We start from the raw sequence: 22938 nt of genomic DNA, 5'->3' as shown, positions 1-22938 counted from the left end.
TCTGTCCTGAGAGGCAGGTCTAGACGCTTTTCTGTGTCAGATCTCCCAGCTCTGGTCCCAAGTGGTTTTCCCTCTTGCTTTATTCCTTTGTTTTGTTGAAACACAGTTTCTGTTAATTTCTCCACCCCACTGCATGGGATAAAGTCTGAAAATATCTTTTATTCCACTCTCCTGCATTAAATTTTGGGTTGAAAATAATTTTTTCTTAGCATTCTGAAAGAATTGTTTGATAGCTTTCTGGCATCCATTGTTGCCATTGACTCATAGTCAGTCTGATTCCTGTTTTTATGTGTGATTAGTTTTTTCTGTTTGGAATTATTCAGGAACTTTTTCTCTGAAATTGCAGGAAGCCTTATCTTGGTATGGGCCTTGTTTCATTCATTCTGCTGTATATCAAGTGCACAGATAATCTTTTTGGTTTGGGGGCATTTTCTGTGTCCTGTCTTTTTTTTTTTAACTAGTGAGTTTTGTTTTCAGTTCCTAATACACTAGTGTTTTCATTTTTTTAATATAATTTGTCAAATTGGCTAATGTACAGTGTGCACCCTTGGTTTTGGGGGTAGATTCCCATGGTTCATCAGTTACATACAACACCCAGTGCTCATCCCAACAAGCACCCTCCTCAGTGCTCATCACCCATTTTCCCCTCTCCCGCCCGCCCCTCCCCCCGCCATCCACCCTCAGTTTGTTCTCTGTATTTAAGAGTCTCTTGTGGTTTGCCTCCCTCTCTCTCTGTTTGGTGACTCGTGAGTTTTAATTGCATTTGTTAGTAATGAGGCTGAACATTAGTAAAGCTTACAGACATGTCATTTGGTATCATTTCTTTAATAATTTTATCTCTTCTGTTTTTTTCTTCTTGGGTGTTGATTGACATGTTGGGTATTACACTGAATCTCTGTTTTTTAATCTCTATTTTTCTTGTCTCTGAGTAACGTTTTATTTGAGTCACTTTCATGTTGAAAGCTGTCTTCGTCAGATATCTGGTGATCCTTGGCTATCTTTTTATATTTAAGTATGATGTATTAAAAAGGATCAGTCGTCACTGAAAGTGGTTGGTCAGGGGCTGGCCCTTTTATTTCAGGACTCCCCAGAATTCAACATCTAGAGCCATTGATGCATCTCCCCTCCTACTCCCACTTTACAGTTTTTCTCACCTGGGAATTTATTACCTGATTGTATTTTGGGAACTGGGCTGGGGGTGCGAGTAGATGATACCATAGTATTAAGATATAAAATTATAAAAATAAAAATTTTACTAGAAATCATAAATAAGACTTCCTGTTTTCAGGCTCTGCCTACCCTTGCCCTCCGCTGTGCCTGGTGTCCCAGAACTGAGGTTGCCGAGGGAGTAGGTGGAAAGTACGGCCATGTAGCTGTGCGGAGTCGGGGGACAGGTGGAGGGCAGGGAGGTGGCTGCCCCCTGCTCTCTGCCCAGATTCCTCACCAGCCCCGTTCGAGCACTTTGCCTGAGCCTCTGCCGTCCCAGTGGAGCCTGTCGTTGGCTCGGTGTCTTACGTGTGTTTTTCTCCACAGACACGTTAGTGCCTACTTTCTCTCTCTCTCTCTCTCTCTCTCTCTCTCTTAATTTTCTAATGTTTTATTTATTTTTGAGAGAGAGGAAGAGAGAGAGAGAGAGAGAGTGGGAGACACAGAATCCTAAGCAGGCTCCAGGCTCTGAGCTGTCAGCACAGAGCCTGACTTGAGGCTCGAACCCACGAACCGCGAGATCATGACCTGAGCCAAAGTCGGACACTTAGTGAGCCACCCAGGTGCCCCGGTGCCTACTCTCTTGAGTTGGTTACTCCTCTCTTTTCCTGTCTTGCAAATACCTGTTGAAATATTTATCTTGTTGCCTTCCTTATTCTCGTTGTTTTGTGGATAAATACTACCTTTTAAATTCTTCGCTGGTATTTTAGTAGAGTTAGCAAGAGAAGGGAGGTAAATATGCATGATCGATCCATGTTTCACTTACAGTGTGGTTTACTTTATAGAAAGATATTTCAGGTGGCTCTCTGGGGAGGGGAATTGGTATGAGGGGACAGAGTAGACACATAGATGTCAGTTACTACAAGAGTCCAAGAAAGTGTCTTAGAGAGGGTCACAGCTGTGGAATGGAAGAAGGGAAGGATGCATAATGTGTCCTGGAAGAAAACTGACAGGACTTGGTGGACCGTGTATGCACACACGTGCTTGGAAAGGGAGAGGGGGGCACCTGGGTGGCTCAGTCGGCTGAGCGTCCGACTTTGGCTCAGGTCACGATCTCACAGTTCGTGAGTTCAGACCCTTCATCGGGCTTGCTGCTGTCAGTGCAGAGCCTGCTTCAGATCCTCTGTACCCCTCTCTCTATGCTCCTACCCTGCTCACGCTTTCTCCCAAAAATAAAACATTAAAAAAGGGGGGAGAATGTGAGGATTCCAGATTGCTGGCTTTAGTTCTGGGCAAATGGTGTTGTCATGTTGCCATGAGGGAAGATTGGAGGAGAATTGGGTCTTTTGGGCGAGGGACTCTTTGGAACCACTACCTGTGTTTTCTACACGTGAAGTCTGAGATGCCTGAGACATCCAGGTAAAGATGTTAAGTAGCCATCTGCGTAAGCAGAATTAGAACTCGGAGACACTTGAGCCGGAGGCAAGTTCAGCAGTCGTCACTAGTAGATGAGGAGACCAAAATAGAAAATGTAATGAGAGGAAAAAGGTCCGAGGACTGAACCCTGATGATCTCTTAACATGCCTCCAAAGGGGAGATCAGGGGGGTAGGGAGATTGAGGGTGGTGTCACCGTCACAGTGGGGTGAAGTGTGTTTTGGGACGAGACTGTTGCCTGCATGCTTGGCCTTCTGTGCCCGTGGATAGGACGGTAAAGGTGAATGCAGTATCTGACAGGCTCTTCTTGTCTTAGCGTGGCAGCTCTTCCCTCCTGCAGAATTCTTTTTTAGAACATTTTTTAATGTTTATTTTATTTTTGAGAGAGACAGAGACAGAGTGTGAGCTGGGGAGGGGCCGAGAGAGAGGGAGACACAGAATCCGAAGCAGGCTCCAGGCCCTGAGCTGTCAGCACAGAGCCCGACGCGGGGCTCGAACTCACAGACCGTGAGATCATGACCTGAGCCGAAGTCGGATGCTTAACTGACTGAGCCACCCAGGCGCCCCTGGAATGTTTGTGTCACTGCTTTTGCTGTCAGCTGCTGGACTTTATTTTGGAGACATTCTTAGCATGCAGAGAGGTGATGCCGGCACATAGCAGGCACTTACAAATCTTGTTGAATGAATGGGTTTCTTAACAGTCCCTCTGGCCTGTTAAGGCCAAATAGTAGCGAATGACCACCTTTAGGTTTTGTGTATGCAGCTAGCAGTAGCCTCGGGGGATATGAGCTTCTGTTGATTTGCCCTGTCTCTACCAAAATCACTTCTAACCACTGTCAGAAACATTTTTGTATGAAATTGTGTGGGAATCAGTTGATCCCTGTGGTTTTAATTAGTTTATTTTGTACTTGGCTTGGTCTGTGTTGGTACAGAAATGTGGTCTGGAACAAATAGTCTTTCTCCAGATACTTGAGTGTCCATGTGAGACTTTGAGCTAGGCACTAGGACACATCTGTGAAAAGATGGGTCATGATCTGGATTCTTACAGACTTCAGACAAGAAACTTGATTTTGCCTTTGGAATTCTGTGACATCCTTGTTCGTATGCATTGACTTTATGTTTTACCTTCCTTGGAGCATTTGATTTCTGTCGCTTTCTCAGATGTACTTCATTGTTCATGTATGTGTTTAATGTTTTAGGGACAAGCTTTGGAGTCCAAACAGGATGCCTTCCAAGGCCAAGAAGCGGCAGTAATGATGGATCAGAAGGCGGCATTATATGGGCAGACGTATGCAGCACAGGGGCCTCCAATGCAAGGAGGCTTTAATCTTCAGGGACAATCACCATCTTTTAACTCCATGATGAGTCAGATGAGCCAACAAGGCAGTTTTCCTCTGCAAGGAATGCACCCGCGGGCCAATATCATGAGACCTCGGACAAACACCCCCAAGCAACTCCGAATGCAGCTTCAGCAGAGGCTGCAGGGCCAGCAGGTAACCAGCTGTCCCTTGTCAACTAAAAGCCCTTTTGTTTCGACTTCTCTGTAATGTTTTGTTTGTATAGATGTTCCTTGTTAGGGAGCGGTCCTGTGGGAGTTGGATAAGATTGTTCTGTTGTGCAGGTTAAAAAGTAAAAAATGTCAGGATTGCCCTTGGAGGAGAAGAGTATTTCTTGATGGCTTCATTAGTTTTAGAGATAGATGATTTTTTTTTTTTAAGTTTATTCATTTTGAGAGAGTGAGAGTGAGTGGGGGGGTGTTGGGGGGGTGGGCAGAGAGAAAGAGAGGGAATCCCAAGCAGGCTCTGTGTTGTCAGTGCAGAGAGCCTGATGCAAGGCTCAGACCCACAAATCATGAGATCGTGACCTGAGCTGAAATCAGGAGTCAGACGCTTGACTGACTGAGCTGACCAGGTGCCTTGAGGTAGATGATTTCTATTTTACTTATTTGTTTATTTATTTACTTACTTATTTGCTTATTTTTAAAAAAAAATTTTTTTTTTAACGTTTATTTATTTTTGAGACAGAGAGAGACAGAACATGAACGGGGGAGGGTCAGAGAGAGGGAGACACAGAATCTGAAACAGGCTCCAGGCTCTGAGCGGTCAGCACAGAGCCCGATGCGGGGCTCGAACTCACAGACCATGAGATCATGACCTGAGCCGAAGTCGGCCGCTCAACCGACTGAGCCACCCAGTCTCCCCCTTATTTACTTATTTTGAGAGTGTTCATGCGCACATGTGCTCCCACACACACGTGCATATGCACACACACAGTGAGGGAGGGGCAAAGAGAGGGAGAGAGAGAATCCCGAGCAGCCGTGCTGTCAGTGCGGAGTCCGACGTGGGGCTTGATCTCAGGAACTGTGGGATCATGACCTGAGCTGAAATCAAGACTTGGACGCTCAGCTGAGCCACCTACGAGCCCCATGATTTGCACATTCGTTTTATGGAACCTCTGCTTTCTAGGTGTTTTGTGAAACTTGAGCTCTCTTAACATTCTAAGATAAGATTTCTCTTTTTTATTGTTTCCTTAATGCCCAACAAATCTTTTAAAATTTAATTACTCACATTGTTTGTGCTGAGTTAGTGAATGTGGCAGAACGGAACCATGTAAGCAGCTGAGTGAGTGTGGAGTCCAGCGAGCCACAGACTGTGCTAGTGCCTCCACATTCCTAAAAGTCAGCGTAGGTACCCTGAGAAGCTGTGCTCATACGTGCATGGTATCATTTGGCTTTTCACCCCTTCTTTCCTCTAAAAGTTACCTGGGAAAAGCTAATAGAAGAGGAAGTTCATTCACTATTAGTTTGAGCAAGTTAAAGCTATTTCCCTAATGACCTAAATAATTCCAGGGAAAAATCTCACTTTATGAATCCTTCGAGTTTCTTTTGAAGATCGTCTTTTTTTTTTTTTTAATGTTTGTTTATTTTTGAGAAAGTGAGCGCCTGCGCAGAAGCGAGGGAGGCGCAGAGAGAGAGAGAGAGAGAGGAAGCACAGAATGTGAAGCAGACTTCAGGCTCTGATCTGTGGCTCGAACCCATGAACTGTGAGATCATGACCTCAGCCAAAGCCAGGGGCTTAACTGACTGAGCCACCCAGGTGCCCCAAAGATCGTCTTTAAGCTGCACAATTACACTTTTACTTTTCCTCCTGACGCCAAATAAAGCTTCAAATGCTTGCCAAGGACTTTTCAGCCTGAACTTTTTTGAACACAGGGCTTGAACTCACGACCCTGAGATCAAGACCTGAGCTGAGATCGAGTTAGACGCTTAGCCGACTGAGCCACCCAGGGCCCCCCCCCCCCCCTTTTTTTTTTTTTTTAAAGATTTTACATCTTTATTTTTAAGTAATCTCTACACCCAACGTGGGGCTTGAATTTAGAACCCTGAGGTCAAGAGTTGCATGCTCCACTGACTGACCCAGCCAGGCCGCCCTCAGCCTGAACTTGTTTTGAAGTGTTTGGAAGCGTGCGGGTTCCGTGTAGATGTGACGTGACCAGGTTAACGGGTTGGAGGTGGCATCGTGACCTCTCCGGGTGGTGCCGAGGATTTGGAAAGCTGTTTGGGGCTCATCGACATAGTTAACTTCCACCCTAACCGGCCTGTCTCTCCCCAGTTTTTGAATCAGAGCCGTCAGGCGCTGGAAATGAAAATGGAAAGCCCCACTGCCGGGGGTGCTGCGGTGATGAGGCCCATGATGCAGCCCCAGGTAAATCCCCAGGTGAGAACAGACCTCTCCAAGTGCATTGCTGTGGGGCCTGCTCCACGACTGGCCCTCAGTAAACGTGTGTTACAGCAAGTTTCTGGTGGAAGAAATCATTCCACGATCTCCTCACACTCCCTCTTCCATTCTTCTGTCTTGCTGGTGATGAGGAAGAGTCAGGAGGAGAGGTTCTTTTATTAAAACTGCTGTTTTGTGTTTTCTAATTAATTCCCTTTGTGATCATTTGCTGTGTTGTGAAAACAGCTATCACTTACTTTTTAGGAATTCAGTAAATCTGGAAACTTCTGTTTCTGGGTTTTGAAACCACGTGCTCGCCGGGTAAAATCTGAGGTTATAAGAAGAAAATAAATAATACATAATCCTACTCTCAAGGATCACCTCTGAGATGACCTGTTTCCCATAGTGGGAAGGATGATGTTCAAGTTCTCTGTACCTCCAGCCCAAGGTGGAGACTGTTCTACGGTATTAATGTGCACGAGGCAGATGACCACCCGGAAGTCCTCTACTGTGGTTGGAAATTCTGTTCATAATTACTGTAGAGAAACAACCCACTGTGAAATGCCCAGTATTTACTGTCTTAAGCCTGCTCGGAAGTACTTTGACGATAACAGTTTGAGTAAGCTGAGTTAGGGTGCCCTCCAAAAAGATGAGTTTGCTTTTTGGAGATGTTCTCTTCTAGCTGATGGGGCCCAGATCAGCTCTTTGGTTCTGGGCTTGGACCATGTACCTCCGGACCCTCCAGACCGCTGCTCCTAACCCTCCGTCTCTCCCTTCAGAAGCTTTAAGGAGACTATACAGGCCCTTTCTGGGGTAGATTCCTGATTACCGGAGGGTAACCCCATTCTTTTGGGGAGTGCTCTGTTGTGCCTCCCCTCCTCCTGCACTCTTACTGCTGCCTTTTTCCTTCTTGTAGTTTTATTTCATATTTTCTGAAAAGTTTGTCCTCACATTCTACCCTTCAGTGTTCTCTCACTTTGAGAAATGTTTTCTGTGTTAAAGCTTGACGACTCGCCTGAACAATTTCCAGGTCCCTGTTCTGCACCTCGTCGCCTTGCCGGAACGCCTTTACCGTGATGAGAAACGTGCATTTTTCCTTTTTTGTGAAGAGAGGCATCGGGTGATTTTTCGCACCTAATGTATTGTGGTGGTACTACGTGTATGGAATTGGCTGGTTCTGGCTCTGTGTAATTACATTCTTTTTTGGGGTATCAGCAGGGTTTTCTTAATGCCCAGATGGTTGCCCAGCGCAGCAGAGAGCTGCTCAGTCATCACTTCCGACAGCAGAGGGTGGCCATGATGATGCAGCAGCAGCAGCAGCAGCAGCAACAGCAGCAGCAGCAAACCCAGGCCTTCAGCCCACCCCCCAACGTGACCGCTTCCCCCAGCATGGATGGGGTCTTGGCAGGGCCCGTGATGCCACAAGCCCCTCCCCAGCAGTTTCCATACCCGCCAAATTATGGTAAATTTGACAGCGAGAATGTCTTCCCCGGAGTGACATTACTAAGGTCATAAGATTCATAGGTCTGTTGCATGTTAAACACAAAATCCTATTTACTCCCTCTGTTAGTCACAAGGAAGACAGAATTAACTAAAAACAACAGAACAAAGGATATGGTGACCGATGAGGCAGACAAGGGACAAGCAGAGGCCGGATCAGATGAAGAGTTTTGGTGATATTCTGAAGGCAGTGGGGAGTCACTGAATGTTAATAGACATGTTTGCACTGGGGAGAGGTCATCGGGCCTGTGAGGCATGTCCGTTAGAAGGCGAGAAGAGAGAGTGGAAGAAGGGAGGACAATTAGAGCACCCCAAACAAGAGATGATGGTCATGCAGCATCACAGAGGGGGTAGTCCGAATGGAGAGAACCTGATTCGTTGAAAGAAACACACCAAAATGTTTCTGGTGGTGCACAGGTGATTGTAATTGAGGTAGATGTTCTATCAGGGTTAAGCATTTTTATTTTTTTTCAGCTCTTGTTTTTTCAGCTCCCCATGTCTTGATTTGGAAGAAAGACAACCCCCCCCCCCCCCCCCCCCGCCAATATGTCCCATTGTGGTAGAACTCTACAGTCTGAGCCCTTGGTCATCCCCCCCCCCCCCCCCCCCCCCCCCCATATATGTCCCAGTGTGGTAGAACCCTACAGTCTGAGCCCTTGGCCACAAAGGAGGGCTGGGTGGGCTTCTGGGTTCCTCTCCTTGGTGACTTGGGTGTATTAATTACAATAATACACATTACCTTTTCAGGTCAGTCTTTGAGAGAGACTAGGAACACGGTAGGAACGGGGATAGAGGTATCTTTTGGGGAAATCATATTTTCAGTGCACTCCTGCCAGCTTGGGACCGAGGGACAGTGATGTGAACAGCAGGAAGCGGCATCCCTTTCACACAGAAATGTCCATGAAGTAACAGCTCTTCAGGTGACCCAGATGCTTTCTGCAGTGAGCCCCTTCCTCCAGTCTTGGTGGGAAGCAAGAGGAACTGGCAGGCAGCATCCTGTGGCACTTTACATCTTGTCTGTCTTACGTTGCCCCACGTTTAGAAAAGAACATAAAGCTTCTATAGACAGTTGATACTCTAAGGAAGATACCATTTTCGCATTATAATTTCTGCTTTTTCTTCTTTTTTTTTTTCGAGGGATGGGACAACAGCCAGATCCGGCTTTTGGGCGAGTGTCTAGTCCTCCCAATGCAATGATGCCCTCAAGAATGGGGCCCTCCCAGAATCCCATGATGCAGCACCCTCAGACCGCGCCCATGTATCAGTCCTCGGAAATAAAAGGCTGGCCATCAGGAAACCTGGCCAGGAACAGGTGAAGAACAGAGACTTGAAAAGCCATTCACATTCTAGTGCCCAGAAATTCAGGAAATTAACCTCTGCATTTTTCTGTGTGGATGGAGAGATCAAAAGCCTGTGTGGATGGAGAGATCAAAAGGCCTGGGTTCATCTTAGAAAGTGTGGTATTTGGCTCATCCATTGTGAGGCTTCTTCCTCCCCTACGCATGCCTGGGAAGCTTTGATTGCACACAGCTGTGAAACCTAGAAGGCAGGCAGGCAGTCAGGGAATCTTCTCTCCCTCCTGTTCTCTGCTTAAGTACAGCAACGTTTGACAGTTGTGATGGTCTCTGCGTGCATGTCTGGTGTTACTAGAATGAGCCAGGAGGTAATTTCACACTTCTTTTTACAGCTCCTTTCCCCAGCAGCCGTTTGCCCACCAGGGGAACCCCGCAGCGTACGGTATGGTGCACATGAATGGCAGCAGTGGTCCCATGGGACAGGTGAACGTGAACCCCATGCCCATGTCTGGCATGCCCATGGGTCCTGATCAGGTATGGGGCTCTAGCCTGAACTTTTCTCAAAAAATTTTTCCTTTTCTCTTGAGAGAACCCAAACTGCAACTGTAATCTAAAGGTCCTCGGCAGATTTTTAACTTGGGCGTATAACTCAGAACTACAGTGGTTGAAAACACTTGTGGTTTGAAGGCATTGGGCCATTAAATATGTTTTCGGTAATGTGAGATCTAAGGAATTGGAGTCAGCCAGAGTCAGGTTGCAGGCCATCATTATAGACCTGTGGATTCTTCTGTGTTGTGCAGAGCATATGTTTTACTCACGTGTCTTCTGGTTGCTAACAGAAATATTGCTGACACTTCTACACCTCCAAGGAAATCACTGTAGAAATGACACTGCACTAGAACTATTGGAAGTAAAGAATCGTCCCACGCACCTGCCAGCTCTGAAGAGGGAACCAGCTTTGATCTCTGGGAAGGGTATTCCAAGTGATGTCATTGGAGCAGGACTGGGTTTGAAATTGAAGTGCGATGTCTACCTGTATTTTTCCTTCTTCTGTGTATCATGGGATTCAAAACAAATATTTTGCTGACATTCTGCCTCTTAGGGATGTGATTCTGGAGGTACGGAGTGTTACTGATCACAAAACTCTGCTGTGTCCCTTCTTTCTGCCTGTCGGTGTTTCAGATGAATGTGGGCGGGCTAGAGAACACCGGAGAAGTACGGCGAGATTAGGATGTCTGGTCTCTCTGTGGCAGACAGTCCCAGCCCTCACGTGTTCTTGTCGCTACCAGATACTCCGTGTTCCCACCCTCTGTCCTGAGAAGTTGGCTTGTCCTATACTGATCGTGTTGAGTTGCTCCAATCCTGTTCTTGGTTGTCCTGGACTTTTTCCTAAGTAGGAATTTCCTCTGTCCCTAACGTCCTAGAATACTTCGCCTCCAGAACTGTCCTTGATGTCCTGTGGCTTTGCAGAAGGGGAAATGACAGTATTTAATTGCAGCAGTAGCAGTTTTTTCACATGCTAATGTGCAGCTGAGTGCACTTTATTTAAAAAGTAACGGATACATGCAATATTCCGGAGGTCTTGAGGAATGGCGAACCACATTCCCGCCCGGTTTTTGTCTGAACGAATCAGTTGGACGAGAACTATGATTGTTTTGTCGTCGTTGAGAGTACCCGTGTCACCCTTTGCCTATATGGTAGAGCAATAATGCTTTTTGAAAATAAACTGCAGAAACCCAAGGCCAGGTACTGCATTCTGAATCAGAATTTTGCAGCGTTTCTGTGAATAGATTCTCTTTTGTAAATACGACCTTTAAGATATTGTATTATGTAAAATATGTATATACCTTTTTTGCAGGTCACGGCAACTCAATTTTTACAGAGTTTGTGAAGCTAAATATTTAACATGTTGACTTCAGTAAGCTCAGTGTGGTGAGGCTGCAAACAGAAGAGACAGCCCCTGAATTTTTTGGCCTGGGGGAGGTGGGGGGCAGTGGTCTGCAGCTCCCTACCTCCCCCCCACCCCGCCCCCCTAGTGTTAGATGGTTCCCTATCAGTCTCTTAATCTTAAATGCTTTCGAAAAAGATCATTTGTTTAGATGTAGGCATTTTCAACTTTTAAATTCCTCTACCAGAACTAAGCACTTTGTTAATTTTAGGGGAAAGAATAGATAGGGGGAAATAAACTTAAAAAAAAAAAAAAAATCAAGAATTTTAAAAGATCAAGCGATTTAAAAAAGAATGTTGGATTTTAAGCAGTCCATAAATTAATAGCAATTCATAGTGTTTTGTTTTTTAATTGAAATACGTTGCCTTTCATCGGTTGTAGGAGTTTCCGTAAGGTTTTGGTTGCTAGGACCCAAATCCCCACATTGAGATCTCAGGGGTTGAACCCTTGATGTGTGGTTTCCGGTGTCTGCTTGGCTGTCTCATCACTGAGATGTGTTCTCGTCCCTGAGAACTAGAGGAGCCACACGGTGGTTCCTTAGGGAGCTCAGCCTCCAGGACAGCCAGGTCGTCGAGCTCCAGAGCCGGAGTCCAGCAGAGCGAGTCCCTTTGCACCCGCTGCCCCTGCCCCTTTGTGCTGCTGTCAGGCTTTGACTCTTGTTTTAGTCCGTTGGGGATAGAGAAAAAGTCCATTTAATTCCTTCTATCTGGTTCACTTTATTAGCTTCAAATAGCTGAGTGAAATTGGGTTTTAAAAATGTCTTGTGAATTTCAAAGGTGTCTGCTAGCTTTGGTGTCAATTTCCTAGCAATAACTGAGAGCCAGTTAATTTTTATTTCATACATGTTTAGGCAATTTTTCTAGGTGTCTCTGAAGGTAAGATCATTTCATTTCTTTGATTTCTGTGTAAGTAAAACCTGTATTTCCAGAACCACCAGTGGAATAGGTTTGGGTTTTACACCGTCTCCCCCACCACCCGGTTAAAAATAAATCTAAGATTGAAAATCCATCAACTTCCATCATAGTGGCCTGTACTTTTTAGATAACACATTCTCCTGTCTGGAGACAGAGGCGTAGCTGAGTAAGAGTCTGTCTTAATAGTTACAGCCGTGTCAGGTATCTGAACTTTCCTCGTTTAAGTCATGGGTGCGTGGAGAGAAACAGAATGGTGCTCTTACCTTTCTTGACTTTTAAAAAGTAAAAAAAAAAAAAAAAAAAAAAAAAAAAGTTTTTTGATTCTTTTCCTCAGTCCCAGCTCCAGGCTAACTGGAAGGCAGCACCCCTTTTATATGGGAAAAAAAGAAAGTTTATTATAAGTTTTTATATTTTCTACTTGTTCATTTTATTGGTGCAAACTTAAGAATTTGATCTTTCTTTTAATAGATGCTGTCTTTTGAAATAATTTGTTTTTACCTTTATTGCCCTTTTATCTTTTTTGGATAATTCTCTTTGTACTCTGGCTGCCTACCTCTCCTCACCCCTACCCCCCACTTTTCTAAACCTTGGTATCCGTTTCATCTGCTTTTAGAATGTGTGATATTTCCAGTACCTACTTTTTTGCTGAATCCAAAGATATATAAATATAAATATATATATATATTTTATAAAGATCAAAATGATATAAAGGAGACACGTTTCTTCCTTTAAGAAAACAAATAGAAATTCATTGTGAATGTTCATATTATGCCACTTTTCTAAATTGTGCATCTTGATGGAAAGGTGTAAATATCGATCACCAGGACTGCTTAGTTAATTGGTATTTAATATCTAGGTGAGTTGGGGGTGTGTGGGGGGGGGTAGTACAGAACATACGTGCTTGCCGTCTGGATGGACTGCCCGTTGTCCATATGCCTGTCTGGTTCCAGGAGTTTGATTCACAAGTGGGGGGGCATCACAGGCATGAAGCCTGTAGGACAAAACCCTTGCTTCAGGAGGAACAGGAGTTGCTGTTCAGCTCGGAGGCCAACTGTTTAACAATAACGAGCAAGGTGGTTTTTTCTTCTCTGTCTCTTGCCAATGTGTGGAATTTCAATGATGGAAAGGTCTTTCTGAGAGCAATATTTAAAATTCTCAGGAATTGACGTATAGTATTGAGAATGAATTTAGTTTCAATCAAGTTTACATTAAATGTTGGTTTTAAAAATCTAAATCATTCTTTACACTGCAAAGAATACAGACCACATGGGATAACTTATGAGATGGACTGCTTTGCTGATCATTTCGGATGTCACTGTAAATAAAGGTTTCTATTTAAAATTGAAGCCCAAGGGCTTGTCTCTTTGTTTCTTTTTAAAGTCTCTATTCGAGTAAAGGGGAAAAGAGAAGGTTAAAGAATCCTGTTTCAAATAATCGTAGCAGTCTCTCTAAGGTTAACAGAACTCTTGAGAAGCATGGAGCTGCCCTTCTCAAAGGTGAGCACTTCGGGGTCATTTCCACTGTCTGGTGAGAAGTATGTCACATTGGGTGGTGGCTGAAGAGGGTCCTCCTGTTTCTTGCCCCTGGCCTCTGACCGCTACCTTCTCCAGGCTTCACTAGCTAGCTGGTGCACAGAGAGGGGTTGGTTAGGGTGAATCGCTTTGCTGTCGATTAACGTTTTTTAAAGAATGAGGTCCTAAAGCCAGTGTAATGCGACACTTACCTGTGAGGTCCCTGAAGTAGGGTCAATTGTCATTAATTTATGCCCATCTATTCCCCCTCTAAAAAACCCAAGGTGTCTCCTTTGAAAAAGGTGTTGACCAGTAGTATCTTGAATGCTTTTTTAAAAAAAAACCAAACACACCAAAAAACTCCCAAGAACGGCCTTTTACAAAATGTCAAAGGTTACCTCATACCAACTGCTGGTCGTTGGCTGGGATTTTGAACATTGTATGACAATACTCAGACTACAAAATGTCTTTACAAACACAATTTTGTGAAAACCGGGGACATACATCGACTTCATTTCTTTCCAGTACTTCGAAAAACATCAGTTCTGGGACAGATCACAAAGAAATACTAGGAGAAATGGTATCTGGTCGGGAACAGAAATGTCCACAACGGCCGAGGGGTTTTCTTCACTGGCCGCAGAGCGTTTACTGACCCCACAACTCTGGAAAATTGTGTTTTCTTACTAGATTCCCCTAAGAGTTCCCACGCTGGTGGCATGTAAATAGTCACATATGTACAGCGAAGTCCGTTTCTTCAGAGGCGACCTGGGTTGTGGTGCTAAATGAAAGTCCCTTCTTTTGTGCTGTTGACTCGGCCGTCAGCTCTGCACCACTCCCAGCGTCTGCAGGTTGCTCCTGTCCTGCTTTGTCTTCGTCCTCCTTTGTGACAAACTAAAAGAGGAGGAGGGTTTAAAAAGGGTTGTTCTTCCCCCATGATTGAAAAAAACAAAAACAACAACAAAAAACTCCAGTGACTTTCACCGTTGGGGGAAGTTTCCAAGAAAATCTCTCTTTCCCTTGTCAGCCTCTCAGAGAGGGTTAGTGGTGACCGTTTGATATGAAAATGCATTTTGTGCAGCTGGTGAGGTATAATCCAAAGCAAAAGCAGGGCAAAAACGGGCTTCCTGAAGTTAGCTACTGCCGACAGTTCTCTTCCAGAGTGTGCCGTGTTGACTGAAAGCAAGTCCTGTGAGCGCAGGCGGCCCGGCCAACGGCGCAGGCCCGCCTGAGACTGTCCGTGGTTTTCATTGTCCGTACGATCAGCTGGTGCCTCTGGTTGGGAGGCCCTCGTGTGCTTCTTAACCTTCCCAGCCTTCCCACAGCTGTCCCCTGTAGAACAAAGCAAACTCCTCTTAGCGTCTGATTAACCCCAGAGGCGGCATGACACGGCGATCAGCCCTGAAGCCTAGAACCCTCTGCTTCGAGGCTGCGGGGAGGACCCTTCGAGACCCCTCAGAATGGGCTTGCTCCCACCCGGTCATCCAGGCTTTTGGCTCTGGGCTCACACGCTGGTAAAGGCACTGAGGACGTTCAGATACAGACATGGCAAATGCTTAGCCGGCCCGTCCTATTAAAGCTACAGAGGGGGGTTTATATGCATATAAAGGAAGAAGGAAAAAACAGACCAGAAGTTGCAAATGGCAGTGCACCAAGGGGGTCTGATTGCCTGCCTGGCAACTTAACATCAAATGAATTGCCAATGTTAACAAAAAATCCTGACCCATAACTGCGTTTTTGGATTTTCACGATGAATTAGAGGGTTCAAGCCGCCTCCCATCAGTGCTGCTCCCCTTAGACTAGAGGTGACCTTTCTAGGCTGCCAGTCTCGGCCCTCTACCAGCCTCTCTGGCGCTGGAGAGAGATGTCGTGGCCTGGATATTTCAGGTGCCCCCTAGTGAGGCCGCCCTGCTGCTGACATGGACCAGGGGACCCTTCTGCAGCCACAGCCTTGAAGACGTCGGGCGGGTCGGACATTTAAATGCTTCTCGACCTGTACGGACTCCCTGGAGTTTACCAAGCACAAGTTACTCTATGGAGAACAACAGTGTATGAAACACGGTACTAATCTGAAACACGGAAAGACTCCCTGCTCCCTTCTCATGACAGCAGCAGAGAGGGTTACGAAAGAAATGGCATGCACACAGAACGCGGCCAGGCAGACCAGCTCTCCACCGGTAAACTGGTTCCTCAACTCACAGCGATTTGGAAGAAGGTCTCTTCATTTCTGGCCACTTTCGACGCTGAAACTGCCTGTGTTTTTGGGTGTCAAGAGGAGAATGGGTGTTAGCCTCACCGAGGAAGACCGAGTTCCCCCTCCCTGGTGGGCGAACCAGGCCCCTGGCAGACCGGAGAAAGGGCAGGGCCTCAGCCGCACACGAGCCACAGAGGTTAGACCAGAGACGGGCCAGGATCGGGGAGCTGTCCCAGGCTATAACAACAAAAACGGATACCTGTATTGTTCATAGCTTCCGCCATCTTTAAGCCCTGAATGAGACAGAAATGAGCGAAACAGAGACATTAGGGCAAAGGTGGCACAAGTAATGACAAACTTTGTAACTGCCTCTTTTTAAAAACATTTTAGGCTTTTTGACGGTTTTTTTTTTCTGATGTGGATAGCGACCCCCAGGCAGACAGAGTGGCTGAATCCTGACGTGAGCTTGCCCTGAAACTTGTCGATTGCCTGTACTCTAATGTCCTAGCAGCTTTAGGACCCTCCTGTATCTATTCATGACCTGGGTCACGGTGGGGGAGGCAGGTATGGGCAGGGACACCTATGTGACAGGGGACAGAAGGCCATGGGCCTGATAGAGGGGATGGGGGGGAGAGCCTGGGTCTTGGCGCTCAGCGAGGTTCCTGGAGAACGAGCAGCGTGACCAGGTGTGTGGGTTTGGAATCAGTCGACCTGGTCACTTTAACGGTGATGAGATAACGATCATAGGACACCTAGCCCAGTGACTGGCACATGGCGATAAACGAGCGATCGGGCTTCTCGTAAATGCGGCCCTTGGCGGACCCTAGTGATCCATCAGCTGCTGGGGAGGATTCGCCAGGTTCACCCATCAGACTAGACGTGACCTCCTACCTCCCCACCCCGCGGCAGCCCCGCTCCCTACGGGCCCCGCTGCGGAGCGCCTGCTCACCCAGGTCCATGTTTCGAGTCCGGGGGTTACACTGCTTGTAACCCTTGCAGCTCCGCAGCTCCATGAGCTGCACGTGCAGCTGGTTGAGGACGTCCCTGTCCAGTGTGTTCACCGCGTTCATCAACTGGTCGGAACAAAAGGTCATCGATATGGTGAGTGCAGGGATCCCCCCGGCTTCACCAACCGGGGGACTTCCCTCGGGCGGCGGGGGGAGCGGAGGTGTGCTGGGATGGTGACCTTTATCCTGCCGGGGCTGGAGTTGGGCGCAGTCCGCACTGCCTTGTGCCTGCAGCCCCTCCAGGCGCTCTCCACCCGCCGTGTGCTTCACTTTCCTGACCAGTGGCTCCAGGAGCTCACGGTTGCCCTGTGGCTCTAGACCTTCATTCACTGCCCCGCCCCCCTCCCCGCCCCTCTCCTCTTGACTGCAGAGCGGCCACTTGGTGATGGGTGGGGGAGGGGGCCTGTGTCCTTGCCTCATCTGGGAGCTACTGGTGAGGGACCTGCCGTGCTTTGACACCCCCTTTGTAAAACATGGGCACGACCCACCTAAGGAGAAAGACCGGGAGCCGTATGGTAGTGACAACAAAGAACAAGAGCGTGGAGTTGCTGGCATTTAAAAATCAGGTTCCCTATAAAGCGACTGCAGGCTTTTGTTGAAACGCAGATCGGACAGTACCGAGGCCACACTAGTGTGAAGGGCCCCGTGGGGACCGTGTGGTTCAGAAGGGACACGTGCAGTCCACTCGCCAGAGGCTTGTGGCTCCTTTTGTCTTACATGTTCTGGGCCACTTTGGTCACAGACGTGTTCCGATGATTAAATACACGGAAACACTTAAGACGGTGCCTGTGAGCGCTGGCTGTGTCCCGTTATCTGTGTGGTCCCTGCAGGCGCCCAAGTGTGCAGGGTTTGCTCTGATCCTGGGGGCCCCCAAAGCCCTCCAGTTCCAGGGGTCTTCGACATAAAGCCTGTGTCATCACCCCCAGGTGCCTGAGTTAGAGGGGGAGGCTGTACAGGACCCAGATTACAGGGGCAGCAAGATGGAGGGAGAGGGCCCCGGTGTGCATCCAGTCCCTTCAGAACTCACTTCTGCCTCAGGGACTCCGTGGGACTTGAAGATTCACTGTCACTTCCTCAGGGGGCCCAGCCCTGCGGCACCTGTGTGGCCCACGCCCCCCATGTCTCCAGCCTGTGAGGTGTGTACCTGGTAGGGGTCTGTGTTGAGATCAAAGTACTCCAGGAAGCCGGTTGCGAATTCGCAGAAGAGGAAATTGTGGGTCTCGTTGATGGTCCGCATGCACCAGTAGGTGTTGTTGTTGGCGCTGGTGCAGGCACAGAAGGGCCCCACTGCCAAGGGAAGGGACAGCGGGCCCAGAGTGAGCAATTCCCGCCTGGGACGGGCTCCCTCCCCGGGCCTCTTTCTGTCTGGATCTGGAGCCCCTGCTGTCAGGGAACCCACCCCGAGAGGCTCCGGGCTGGGGGCCAGCGGTCCCCATCCTGCCCCCGCCTGCCCGCTGGCTCACGTGTCCAGAGTGGTGCCGTCTGCCAGTGCTGGTTGTCGTGTGTGAAGCACGTGAGGCCCGGCATACTGCACGTGTCGTTGTTCTGCAGTCGCTTGAGCAGCTTGCGAAGTTTCTTCTTGCGCTTCTGCTCCCGCAGCAGCCACACCTTGTCCTTCTCCTGCAGACCCTTCCTAGGGGCACACAGGGCCACACCCCTCACACCTCCCTCGACCCCCACCTGCAGCCTCCTGGGGGGCCGTGACCCCGAGCCTCTGCTCTTCCTGCCCGGAGCCGGATGCGCAGCCAGCCGGGGAGGGGCCCCCAAGCGAACGACCCGAGACCGACCCCCACTGCTGATCTGAGGCCCCCTTGCGGCCTGCTCGGCGGGGCTGCAGCACCTCCTCCAGCCGCGAGGGGGCGCCGGAGAGCCACTCTGGGAGTCCCGCCTCTTCCAGGGCTGTGCTGACCTCCCAGCAAGGGCCAGGACCTCTTCTGTTCGCTTTATTAGCTCCCCTGAGCCTTAAGCCGCCCTTACCTGAAAGGATGCAGACTGGAGCCTTTGTGCTTGAGGCGGCCTTTGTGCTGGGTGTGGTAACTGTAACAGACCAGGGCAACTTGTGTGTGTGTGTGTGTGTGTGTGTGTGTGTGTGTGTGTGTGTGCGCGCGCAGCGCGCGCGCAAACCGCGGTGCCCTGGGGTCCCCGTCCCACTTTCTGGGGGCAGTGCTGGGGTGGGAACCATCCCTAGCGCGGCAGCTCCCTGGCTGGCTGGCTCCTTTCTGCAGATGCCAGCTGGGGCCCTGGCTGAAGGCCTCAGGCCAGGCTTGGAAGGTCGGGGTGGGTGTCCGTTAGCGGGGACTGGAAGCTGCGCCTGGCTCCCCATGGCTTCAGCCTTATCATCTCCAGGTTGGGGGGCTCCCCCAGGCCCGCGCCCACCTCTTGCCGGCTCAGGGCCAGCCCCAGGGGAACCCGTGTTTTGCAAGCCTCTTCCGGAAGGTGGCAGAGACTGCGGATGCGCCGAGTGGAGCTGGCGCCACCGGCCACCTGTGGCGATTTCAATTGAAATAGGACCCCAAGCTCAGTTCCTCGGTTATACTGGCCACGTTTCAAGAGCTCAACAGCCACGTGTGGTTGGTGGCTGCCCTAGCGGACAGCACAGATGCAGCCCAGCCCGTCATCACAGCAGTTCTGCTGGACGGTGACGACCCCCCCGGGCTGGGGTTCCCCGAGCTGGCACTGTGCACCTCGGGCCACGGGACTGTTCGGGAAGGGCAGTGGGCGGAGTCTCCTTCCCCTCCCGGAAGCCGGCCCCACACAGCGAGCGCGCTCCTCCGACCACAGCGCCTACGCCTGGCGTCTGGCTGGCCACCTGAGGGCGGTGGTGTCGGCCCAGGGGACAACGGGCACCTGAATTATTACCGATTTTTCCCCTTGCTCTGAGGGAGGAGATAGGGATCTAAAGATAATGCGAGGAGTCACAGAGGGGAGGCTGTGTGTCCCCAGGAGGGGTCCTGCAGGAGCACTAGGGGCCTTCCCGGGGTCTCTTTGCTACTCACCTGATTTTGTGACAGTCACATTCTTCTGGCCGCTTTTTCTTCAGGTGGCCTCGGACTTCCCTCAGGTTCTTAATTTTGTTCTGCAGGGTTTCGATCTGGGGCAGAGAGCAGGCAAGGGGGCCGTGAAACTCTGGGGGGCTGGGTGAGCAGGGACGGCCTGGTGGGGTCCCCGGCCACCGCCTGCACTTGTGGCTGCTGAGGGGTCCTTGGTCCCTTCCACCTGCTGAAGTGACCAGGCTCCCGAGAGCTGGCTGAGCCGGGAGGACCCGTCTCCCCCCCTGGGCTGGCGGAAGGGCTGAGGGTCGTGTGAGCATCTTAAAAGCAAGAAGGGGGGTGAGGTGAGCACGCTGCCCCCTCCCCGAAGGTTCTGGGGAAGTGTCGCTCCCGGGCCCGGCCTCGCTGCCTCCCGGATGTGGCTGGTGGCCCTGCTGAGCTCGTGGTGGTGAGAAGGTGCCCCCTGCCCAGACCCCCCTCACCTCGTGGTCAATGTGCAGCTTGTGGTCTTTCCAGGCCTGCAGGGACTGGTACAGGCCCAGGTCGCACTGGACCGTGTCATTCTCGAGGATGTAGCACCTGCCCGGGAGAAGGGGTCACGTGTGCCGCTGAGGGGGCCGAGCCAGGGGCCCGAGGCGGGGGCGTCCCTGCCAAGGCCCCCCCCTGCCCCCTCCGCCCCCTGCCCTCCGCCTGGACTCTCACCGGTGTGTGACTTTAATGGGGTTGGGGGCTGAGTAGTCCGGGAGGCCCCCCGTGCCGCTGAAGTCTCCGGGGTCCTTGTCGTCCGGATCCTCAGGGGCCCCCGGCCAGTGCCGCTTGGTAAGGTTGCGGGACTGGGGTGCGTCGTCCAGGCCTCTGTGGTGCACCCCGCCATCCGCCTCGATAGCCACTGAGCGGACGGAGCGGTTCCGGGCGTAGCCGGTCTTGTACTCTGTGGGCGTCAGCGGGTGGCTGGGTGAGGGGGGCTGGGCAGGCTGGCTGGGCTCCCTGGGCCGCGGACTATTGATCCGGACGCTTGGAAAGGACCCCCGTGGGTTCAGTTGGGGAAACAAGGCTCGGGGCTAAGGAGGAAGAGGCTTGGGATAGTCCCCAGAAAGAGCTGAGCGTGGATACACACGGCCTATCCGCGTGATGGGATGTTTGGCGACAGAGGAACACAGCCGTGACGCAAGCTACCGCGTGGGTGGGCGTCATGCTCCGCGAACACGGCCACACGTGCGAGGTCCCTGTCGTGTGGGCCGATTTGTTTGGAATGTCCAGAGTAGGTAAAGACATAGGCACCCAGAGCAAGTTAATGGCTGCCATGGGATGGGGGGCAAGGCAGTAATGGGGTTCCCTTTCCGGGTGATGGAAGGTGTTGGAACTGGATGGAGGCAGTGATACACCACCCTGTAAACGCTTCTGAATTCCATGCTTCTGAGTCGTAGACTTTAACTTTGTAGACTTTACCAATTTTACAAACTTTTAAAACAACGGTAGTCTTTAGGTTTGTAAAAATGGTAAATTTTCCGGTGTGTGAACTTTACCTCAATAAAAAAAAAAAAGAAATGAAAAGACAGGATGTGGATATGAAATCATTCAATGAGGAGACTGAATCGGTTACTCAGAAACTTCCCAAAGAAGAGAAGTTCAGGGCCAGATGGCTTCACTGGTGACTTCTACCAGATATTTCAAGAAGAATTAATACCAGCCTTTCTCAAACTCTTCTAAGAAACCAAGGAGGAGGGAACACGTCCAAACTCATTTCACAGGCCACCATGACTCTGACACCAAAAACGGGCAAGGACGCCACAAGACAGGAGAATTACAGGCCAGTTTCCCTCACGGACACAGATGCAGAACCTCTCAGCAAAAATATTAGCAAGCCGAATTCAATACTACATGGAAAGGATCCTACACCGTGATAAAGTGGCCTATTACTCCCGGGATGTGAGAATGTTTCACCATCTGCCAATCAAGCCATGTGATACACTGCATTTAACAGAATGAGGGAGGAAAATCGTGTGATCAGCTCAGTGGGTGCGGGAAAAGCATTTGACAAAACTCGCCAGCCATTTAGGATAAAAAACTGATAAGAAGGAGGTTACCAGCCAAAATGTATAAAAACTTATACAACTCAATAACAAAAAACCAAAAACAATCTGATTAGAAAATGGACAGAGGACCTCAACTGACCTTTTTCCAAAGAAGACATCCCGATGGCCAACAGGTGCATAAAAAGGTCCTCGCCATCAGGGAAATGCAAATCAAAACCACAAGGAGATATCGCTCTACACCTGTTTGAATGGCTATCATGAAAAAGACCAGAAATAACAACTATGGCGAGGGTGTGGAGAAAAGGGAACTCTGTTGGGGGGGAATGTAAGTTGGTGCAGTCGCTGTGGAGCACAGTATGGGGAGTCCTCAAAAACTAAAAACAGAACTGCCATACGATCCAGCAATTCTGAGAGTTTTCTCTGAAGAAAACGAAAACACTAACACAGGAGATCAGTGCCCTCCTCTTTGCTGCATACTGTTTACAACGGCCAAGACACGGAAACAGCCTGGGTCCGTTGATGGAAGAACAGTACAGAAAACGTGGTGTTGGTGTGTGTGTGTGTGTGTGTGTGTGTGTGTGTGTGTGTGTATGTGTGTGCGCGTGCATGGGTGTGCATGATGGAATACTATTCAGCCATAAAAAAGGATCAAAATTTGCCATTTGCGACAACATGGATGGACCTCGTGAGGTATTATGCTAAGTGAAACAAGTCAGAGAAAGACAAATACCACCTGATCTCACTTCTGCGTGGAATCTAAAAATAAACCCCAAACAAGAAAAGCACGAGCTCAAAGATACACAGAACAGACTGGCGGCTGTGAGGGGGGCGTGGGGTCAGGAGTGGGCAAAATGGGTTAAGGGGGTCAAAAGGTACAAACTTCCCGTTATAAAACAAGTAGGTCCTGGGGATGTACCCTACAGGAAAGTTGCTAAGAGAGCAGATCTTCAAAGTTTTCATCACAAGAAAAAAAGTTTTTGTAATTGTACGACGATGGCTATTAGCTACTTACAGTCATTTTGCAACGGAGGCAAATATCGAATCGTTATGCTTCATACCCCAGACTAACACGATGTTCTATGTCAACTACACCTCAAGAAGAAACAGAGACGCTAAAGAAACCCCATTAATTTGAATCGGAAAAGGAAAAAGCTAGGTGGCGGTCTCCTGGATAGAAGAGAGAGCAGCGTAGGGAGGTTTCTCAGCTTTTCTTAGCTTCTCTGTTTGGCCAGCAGTGAGCTGGATGCTG

The 22938-nt window shown here is 49.2% G+C and overlaps 2 protein-coding genes across 15 annotated transcripts in view; one reads left to right on the top strand and one right to left on the bottom strand.

Moving 5' to 3' along the window:
- The window catches only part of NCOA3 (nuclear receptor coactivator 3), a 139230-nt gene extending 125930 nt beyond the window's left edge, over nt 1-13300 (top strand). For 6 of the 13 annotated variants that reach the window (XM_019458217.2, XM_019458220.2, XM_019458215.2 and 3 more), the window contains 6 exons: nt 3781-4074; nt 6193-6297; nt 7513-7759; nt 8935-9109; nt 9485-9626; nt 9932-13300. In XM_019458217.2, coding sequence (XP_019313762.2) covers nt 3781-4074; nt 6193-6297; nt 7513-7759; nt 8935-9109; nt 9485-9626; nt 9932-9943 — 975 coding nt within the window. In that variant the 3' untranslated portion in view covers nt 9944-13300. Of the gene's footprint in view, nt 1-3780; nt 4075-6192; nt 6298-6561; nt 7760-8934; nt 9110-9484; nt 9627-9931 lie in introns of those variants that run through there. The other 7 variants (XM_019458227.2, XM_019458225.2, XM_019458226.2 and 4 more) reach the window with 4 other exon arrangements.
- A 526-nt stretch (nt 13301-13826) lies between these two features.
- Nucleotides 13827-22938, bottom strand: part of SULF2 (sulfatase 2) — a 118149-nt gene continuing 109037 nt past the window's right edge. For both annotated transcript variants that reach the window (XM_019458230.2, XM_053890168.1), the window contains exons 12-21: nt 20356-20584; nt 20136-20232; nt 19660-19754; nt 18641-18700; nt 18127-18296; nt 17808-17950; nt 16606-16729; nt 15916-15949; nt 15662-15715; nt 13827-14794 (exon numbers count right to left, since the gene is read on the bottom strand). In XM_019458230.2, the coding sequence (XP_019313775.1) occupies nt 14764-14794; nt 15662-15715; nt 15916-15949; nt 16606-16729; nt 17808-17950; nt 18127-18296; nt 18641-18700; nt 19660-19754; nt 20136-20232; nt 20356-20584 (1037 nt within the window). In that variant the 3' untranslated portion in view covers nt 13827-14763. The remainder of the gene's footprint in view (nt 14795-15661; nt 15716-15915; nt 15950-16605; nt 16730-17807; nt 17951-18126; nt 18297-18640; nt 18701-19659; nt 19755-20135; nt 20233-20355; nt 20585-22938) is intronic.

This window comes from Panthera pardus, unplaced genomic scaffold, assembly GCF_024362965.1.
Source record: "Panthera pardus isolate Hobbes unplaced genomic scaffold, ASM2436296v1 HiC_scaffold_25, whole genome shotgun sequence".
NCBI classification, from domain to species: Eukaryota; Metazoa; Chordata; class Mammalia; order Carnivora; family Felidae; genus Panthera; species Panthera pardus.
Note: the sequence above shows the minus strand (reverse complement) of the source record. Positions and strands in the feature narration are given on the sequence as shown.